This window comes from Terrapene carolina, unplaced genomic scaffold (genome assembly GCF_002925995.2).
Source record: "Terrapene carolina triunguis isolate 2854851 unplaced genomic scaffold, T_m_triunguis-2.0 Scaffold42, whole genome shotgun sequence".
In the NCBI taxonomy this organism is placed as follows: domain Eukaryota; kingdom Metazoa; phylum Chordata; order Testudines; family Emydidae; genus Terrapene; species Terrapene triunguis.
In genome coordinates, this window is record NW_020664393.1 from 26,671,521 (window position 1) to 26,679,290 (window position 7,770).

Here is a 7,770-nt window from a genome sequence, read left to right on the forward strand (position 1 = left end):
TGTTGATTTGCTAATAATTTTTGTAGGATTACAGAGATATTATTGACACACCGATGGATTTTGCTACAGTTAGAGAAACTCTGGAAGCTGGCAATTATGAGTCTCCAATGGAATTATGTAAAGATGTGAGACTTATTTTCAGCAACTCTAAAGCTTACACACCAAGTAAAAGATCAAGGGTAAGGATATACAATTTACTCACCCAAATTCTTGATATGTATTTATTTAAGGGAAGTTTCACATACCTCAGAAACACACAAGAGAGTAAATGATTTTTGTCAGAGATTAAATGTTAAAACAAAGCTGGGATATTTCTTAACTCCAAAAAGTTTAAATGCTTATTTCATCATAAATATTATTCCTATTATGAGACAAACAGAAGTTGTTCAGCAAGCTACATTATAAATAAGAAGAGTGTGTTTTGGTCATTAAAGGCTTGAAAGTTCTGTGCTGCTACTAGCTTGGATTTTCAATTATCACCTTTGGGATGAGGTGTAAATGAACAACTATTTGAGACAAGGTTGAAAAAGTGATAAATTGTGTGGAAGGAGGGATGTGTGGAAAATGTGGTATGATTGGACACACTGTGACAAAAAATATTTCACTGATATTTGTGAGAGGATAATAATTGATTCTCCATAACTGAAACTGCCTCCAGAAATCCCCACACTTGGAATTACACAAATCTCAGAACTTTAGTTAGCCTAGGAGAGGACAGTGACATTCTGAACTGTTCAGTGGTGGTCATTGACACTGCTAAGTGGCATTTCCCTGTTTTTTCCATCTGTCAGCTGATTTTGGAGCTGCTGGTCACTGAGATGATAGCTCTGTATCAGTGGTTCTCAACCAGGGAGTACATCAGCTCATCTAGATATTTGCGTAGTTTTACAACAGGCTATATAAAAAGCACTAGCAAAATCAGTACAAACTAAAATATCATACAATGACCTGTTTATACTGCTCTATATACAATACACTGAAATGTAAGTACAATATTTATATTCCAGTTAATTTATAATTATATGGTAAAAATGAGAAAGTAAGCATTTTTTCAGTAATAGTCTGCTGTGACACTCATATTTTTATGTCTGATTTTGTAAGCAAGTAGTTTTTAAGTGAGGTGAAACTTGGGGGTACATAAGACAAATCAGATTCCTGAAAGGGGCACAGTAGTCTGGAAAGTCTGCTTTACATTTTCTCTTGAAAAAAAATTTCCTTCACTTTAAGTACTTAGTCTTCTGGTTTGAGAAATCCTATGGAAGTAAAGGCAGCACATAAATGTATTGGTGATGCAAACTACAGCATGCTACTAATGGCCTTTCTTCTGCTCATCAAGGGCTAAGTACTAACAACTAATTCTAAGACTTAAAAGGAGTGCAGTCAAGTATGCTGTGCTTGATGGTTTATTCGTGTGTGTTTGGTGCATTCTCCTCCAAGTCTTCTCATTTACTGTTGTCCTAATACGGGAGACAAATTTCTTAGCAGACAACCTCAGTCCTCCCTACTTATGTCATCCACCGGAACTGGAGTGCTGTCACTTCCATACCTCTCGTCAGTTTATTTAGAAATTCAAATTGTAAAAGGCTTTTATCTTCAGTAATTTTAAGGTTGTCAGATAAGGTTATTCCAGGTGCTTGTGGAGTTCGGTGTTTTCTCCGTACACAAGCTATATACATCACAGTGGAAGTGGCTTCCAATCTGGTTCCAGCCATTCATTGGTGTTTCAGTCCCATTCAGTATCTCTCATTTTGGATTACTTGTACTTTTCTCTGAAAAGTATACCTGATAGCTGATATGTCTATATCTCCTAGCAGGTCAGACATCAATCTTTATTTATCCATTTGTAAAACAGGGTTTTAAGAGATTCCTTCACTTGTATCTTCTAGTGAGGTGTTTGGCAACTGTCACACCTAACTGTAAAATCTAGGTGCTGGACTGACTGACTGGTGCTTTTAGTGAGCTGTTATGTCTGCCTTCATTTGTCATTTTCCAGGCTCTTTGTTCCTCCTCCCCCTCACCCCCACCCCCAAAAAATACTCTAGCCAGTCCGTTTGTTTTTGTTTGTTTGTTTTCCCAGATCTATGGCAACGGTACTCTATTAATTGGATATGAAACAAATTCTCATCTGCTAGGTGGCTAGGACCAGGTCTCTCCATGAATCATCCAAATTCTCTGTAGGCTTAAGGGTAAAGACTAAGGGAATATCTAAGGTACCCAGGTAGTCCATTTAATTAGAGCTGTGGCAGTGCTTGCAATCTACTTTCTCTCTCCTCTTGGGGTGGATTGCTACTGCTGAGTAATGTTCTGTTATGGGGATATATGGACATAACTTAATGTGGGGAAAAACTAAATTACTTAGCGCTGGATTACTGTGGTTCTCAAAATGTATTCCCATCACAGATGCACGTTGATACTTGTTCCCTTTTACATCAGAAAGGCAGTCAGAAACTCAGGGAGAAGGACCATGCACCTCTTTCTAACCTCTTCCTTTGTGCCAATCTGTATATTTTCACAGGGTCATGGCCCACTTTTGGGTAAACTGTTTTGATGGTTCAAGCTAGACCCACGAGAGTACAGATCTGTGTAGTCTATTGTAAATTTCATTTCATTCTTACTTAGACATTAAAACATCTCTTCTCTATATTAATGTGTGTAGTTTTCTAAACAGATATTGTTATAGATATTCAGTAAAAACAAATGCTACTGGAAAACTGTAAACCTTAAAAGATTTTTTGTATTATTTGCTTATTCCATACATTGGTTTCTCTTTTTAATAGATTTACAGCATGAGTTTGCGCCTTTCTGCTTTCTTTGAGGAACATATAAGTTCAGTTTTATCAGATTATAAATCTGCTCTGCGCTTTCATAAAAGAAACACAATGAAGAAACGAAGGAGGAAAAGAAGAAGAAGCAGTTCTGTTTCCAGTAGTGCTGCTTCAAGGTACATTAATTTCTATAAGATAATACGAAATTCTATATAAGTTTGAGATATCTAAATAGTAGAACTTGGTGTGGTATTTTTTAATACCTCCTTTACTATTCCCTATATTGCAGAATGATATATTTGATATGCAAGTCCCTATGATGTGGAAGATTTTTAAACTTTAATTAAAGCTATCCTAGTGTAAGTGATTAAAATTCAAATAACTGCTAAACATACAGTAAAACACATTGTTAGGATAGTGATGGCATCATGCTTTGTCATATAACTTGCATTTACAGTGATTCTTCACTAAAGATTCACTTTTCAGGGGCTCAACTAAATGTAATTCCACTGTAAATGTCATATTTTAACATATTTTATATAGAAACAACTGTTTTACTCCCACAGTCTTAGACTCTACCTAGCATATTGCTTTATTTATCCCTGTAGAATATTAAATGTGGTCATCCAGATTACAAATCTTGCTTCTATTTACAGCCCTGAAAGGAAGAGAAGGTTAATAAAACCTCAGTTGAAGGCAGAAACCTCTGCCGCCTCATCATCGTCAGTTCCTGTACGTTCAACAGCACTGAGACACATTGCTGCTCAGATGAATGGAAAAGCAGCTGAATCTTCCTCTTTGGTGCGGACTAGAAGTAATAGGGGGATAACAGATACAGCTGTTACAGAGCAACCATCCACTTCTTCAGGAGGAAAACCTTTAATTTCAAAACCTAATACTACTACCGTGTCAGGGAAAACAAGTAGGTTTGAAAAGCATTCATAATTTTTGCAGCTTTTTAAATTTAAAAGTTTATTGTTTCTTATACATTAGTATATTTGTAGTTGTTTCTTAGCACTGCAATGAGGATTAGGAATGGGTACTGTGTATTCAAATTAACAATCTCAGGAAAGCTCAAAGAGGGAGACTGAAAGGCTCAAGATTTTGGTAACAGAACATGGAGACATTCCCCTCTAGGTAATTGGTTCAAATATGGCACAGCTCAGTAGTGACTGAAAGCCATTACCTTCCTGCTGAGCCAGATAAGATTTACAAAAATAATATAAACCATTATAATGAATGATTCAGTATTGCTTATACAATGTTTGTCTCTTTTTAGTACTGGAGAATTCCACCAAACATTCCAAGAACCAGAATATTCTATCAATTCCTAGCCAATCCAGTTACAGCCACAACACTAGGAATAACTCTTCAAGAGAAAATGTGGAGAAAGATAAACAAATCAAGCGTAAAATGAAATCATCCACTATTAATCAGCAAGGTAATGTTTGTAATAACTACCATTCATTCACATAATCAGAAGATTAACTACATGACTGAATTACTCCATTAAAATACCCCTTTGATTTCATAGTTAATATAAGTGTTTTTAGAATCTGGGTATATTAACATAGTATTTATACTGTAATTATATCATCATATAGTCAACTTTCTGTTTATATTAATTGTAATTGCAGATATTGGGTTGCATAACTGTGATGTGATTTCAGTATATTATAAAGTATTACTGAATGTTTTAAGATAAGCAATGTTATAAATATGTTAAATGTTAAAAATCTTAAAATCTGAAGAAATTTATTCAGTTACTTTTATCAGAGAAGAATAGGGCATGTCTATACTGAGACACTAAAGAAAGTTAATCCAAATTAATTTTTAAGGTGGATTACTTAAACTGCATTAGGCCCTACGTGAACACTCTTATTCAAAATTAAAATTCGTTTTGTAAATTAAGCTAAACCAAATTTAATTCTGAATAAGAATGTCCATACAGGGATTAATGCGGTTTAACTATTCCACTTCAAATTCATGCGTTTATTTAAGTCAAATTAATTTTTCTAGGTGTACCTGTGTAGACAAGTCTTAAGAGTGTAAAGCACAGATCCCTCCTGAAGAACAGCACTCAAGTCTTATGGTTGATTTAATTTAGTTTGTAGTTTATATTCTCAAATTAAATAGCATTTTGTCCAATATATTTAATCAGAATCTGAAACTACTGACTCAGAATGCCATAATCTGGAGATAATGGGAAATATTGTAATACCAGGAGGTGAAATCTAAAAAAAAACCCAAAAAATCAATAACAGAAAATGTGGAAATGGCAGAAGTGCTAAATGACTTTTTTTGTTTCAGTTTTCATCAAAAAGGTTAGTAGCATTCGGATGTCTAACATAGTGAATGCCAGTGAAAATGAGGTAGGATCAGAGGCTAAAATAGGGAAAGAAGAAGTTAAAAATTACTTACACATCTTACCAAGTCACCAGGACCCAGGGCCAGCTCCAGGGTTTTTGCCGCCCCAAGCGGCAAAAATCCCAGGATTGGTGGCGTGGAAATCAAATATGAATATCACACCTCTTAAATGTTCCTCATTGCCAGGATATCACTTCTTTTAGTCCCAAAGATTGCTGCATTCCACACAAATTTGGCATCCAGACTTTTATTTTTGAAAACCATTTACATCAGAAATAAAGAATCCTGGAGCCATAGTGACAGAAAGCTTACTTCTACTAAAGCAATGAGTCCAGCAGCATTTTAAATTTCCTGCATGAACAATTTTTTTACTTCAGTTTTTGGGTCTCTGTCACACATATCCCACATTTGGGCCTTCACAGTTGAAGTCAGTTACGGTATGTCATCCACTCAAACAGTATTTTATAAATAGTGAATGGACTAGTTTTATCAGGGGCCATTGGGAAATAAAGAATGTAGATTTCTCTTACATATTATTACTCTGTTATTTCTTTACAGCAGATTGCAAAAATAATGCTTTGGCATCAGGAAGCATTCAGGTAAATGGACATGGAGGGCAACCTTCAAAACCTCCAGTTAAAAGAGGGCCTGCACGGAAACCGAAGATAGAGGCTATTAGCAGTACGTGTGAAGTGGTGCACAAGAAAAGAGGTAGAAAACCAAAAAAGTTACAAATTGCTGAACAGATGAATGCAGAGCAGAATTCAGTCCAGACCACCAGGGACATGATAATAGAAGAACCCTCAGTTTCTAGTGCATGCAATTCTCTTTCTGAAAATAATGTGAAGGAAGCTGTATTACAAAAAAAAGGCCGTGGAGGCAGAAAGCCAAAAAGAAAGACACAGACACATCAACCAGACTCAGACCTTATAGTCCCTGCAAATGTTAAGATGCAGACAAGAAGCAGGAGGAAAAAAACAGATGAGCTTGTAGAAGAAGAAGGGTCTGAGGAACTGAAAGATTCTGAACCTCACATGAGAACTAGAAACCAGGGTAGGAGGACAGCCTTTTACAATGAAGATGACTCTGAAGAAGAGCAAAGGCAGCTATTATTTGAAGACACCTCTTTAACTTTTGGAACGTCTAGCAGAGGCAGAGTCCGAAAGTTGACTGAAAAAGCAAAGGCTAATTTGATTGGTTGGTAACTGTTACCAAACATATTCCTTAGAATGCTATGAAGCAGGTACAGTTAAGGAGTGAGCAGAACAAAGACTTCTGCTCCCCTGCTGCTATTATGGATTAGAAGAATATGTTGTGATTTGAAAAAATTAGCAAAAAAGAAAACTGAGAGAACACTTCTTTGAAACAAATATATATTTTAAACTTTTGCTATTTATTGCCCTCCAGACAGGTTATGCATTTCAACAGTCATTTTGGTCATAGTTAAGAATAATTGAAGACCTGTAAATAAGCAATTACTGATGTTTTAGAAGTGAGAACTACTGTACTCCTGAGCAGTGCAGAGTATTTCTGTGATTAAACAAAGTGATAGAACTTTTAATGCCACAAACTGAGAACAGAAGTCTATTTTTGACCAAGCAAGGTACATTTTTATTGATTGCAGAAGGCATGTCTCCCAGGAAGGCAGATATTGGCAAAGAGTGGCAGTAAATTAAGAATTACATTTCCATTAAGGACAAATGCAAAATTACCAAATTTTGCTAATCTGAAAATGTTTAATTTGAGTAATGATGGAACATTCAACTGCAAAAGAAGCCTAGCACAGGCTGTTGGTTTATCCAAGTTCTGCCAAACAGAGAGAAAATGTAATCACAATATATAAATATATATATATATATATATATAATATATCCACATTGGAAAAAGTTTGACTAATATGTCTAATTTTTCAGACCTTGATTCTTGTATCAATCACTAAATCTCTGTTTATTGTGCCAAAGACTGAGAAACAGTGCAGTGGAAAGCCTTCTTTTCTTTATCTTTTTTTTTTTTTTTTTTTTTTGGGGAGTGTTTGTTTTTCAAACACTTTTCAAAGACAAAAAAGACTATGTATCGCTCTATATAGCAAGTTGTTATAAATTGTGCTGACGTATCCTCTTTTGGTACTTACAATAGAAAACAGTAACGCACTGATGGGGTCCTTTGACAAAGATGTTTTAGACAAAATTTATAATTGGTTAAAGGATTCAAGGAAATTACAGGAAAAAGTATGGGCTTATGATGTTTACTTTCTGATCTGAATTGATTGTTTTCTACAACTTTTGATGTGTTGAGTAATCTAAAAATGACTTACAAAGAAGTGTGTATGTGTAGATTGTTATATACACAAACACATACATATACAATATTACCCAGGTATAGATTCTCTTTTTCAGGATTTTTTAGATAGCACTAGAATTTAAAAAAAAAAAAAAAAGAAAAGAAAAGAAAGAAAAAGAAAAGAAAAAAGAAAATTTTAAATGTCATACTTTATAGTTTAATTTTAAGGGGAAGATTGGTTATTTTCAATTATTAAAGGTTAAAAAAGGCCAAATCACTTTTTATGCAATCATGTTTTATACAGTGGTCTCATTGCACATTGTGTTTTTTCTGCACTTTTTACGGTATACTTATCACT

General features: G+C 34.8%; 1 protein-coding gene across 2 annotated transcripts in view; it reads left to right on the plus strand.

The window, feature by feature from the left end:
* Positions 1-7,118, plus strand: part of PHIP (pleckstrin homology domain interacting protein) — a 341,807-nt gene extending 334,689 nt beyond the window's left edge. Inside the window, exons 36-40 of one of the 2 annotated variants that reach the window (XM_024194657.3) lie at positions 27-179; positions 2,778-2,941; positions 3,422-3,687; positions 4,045-4,206; positions 5,691-7,118. In XM_024194657.3, the coding sequence (XP_024050425.2) occupies positions 27-179; positions 2,778-2,941; positions 3,422-3,687; positions 4,045-4,206; positions 5,691-6,337 (1,392 nt within the window). In that variant the 3' untranslated portion in view covers positions 6,338-7,118. The remainder of the gene's footprint in view (positions 1-26; positions 180-2,777; positions 2,942-3,421; positions 3,688-4,044; positions 4,207-5,690) is intronic. The other variant, XM_024194658.3, reaches the window with a different exon arrangement.
* Positions 7,119-7,770: the final 652 nt, after the last annotated feature.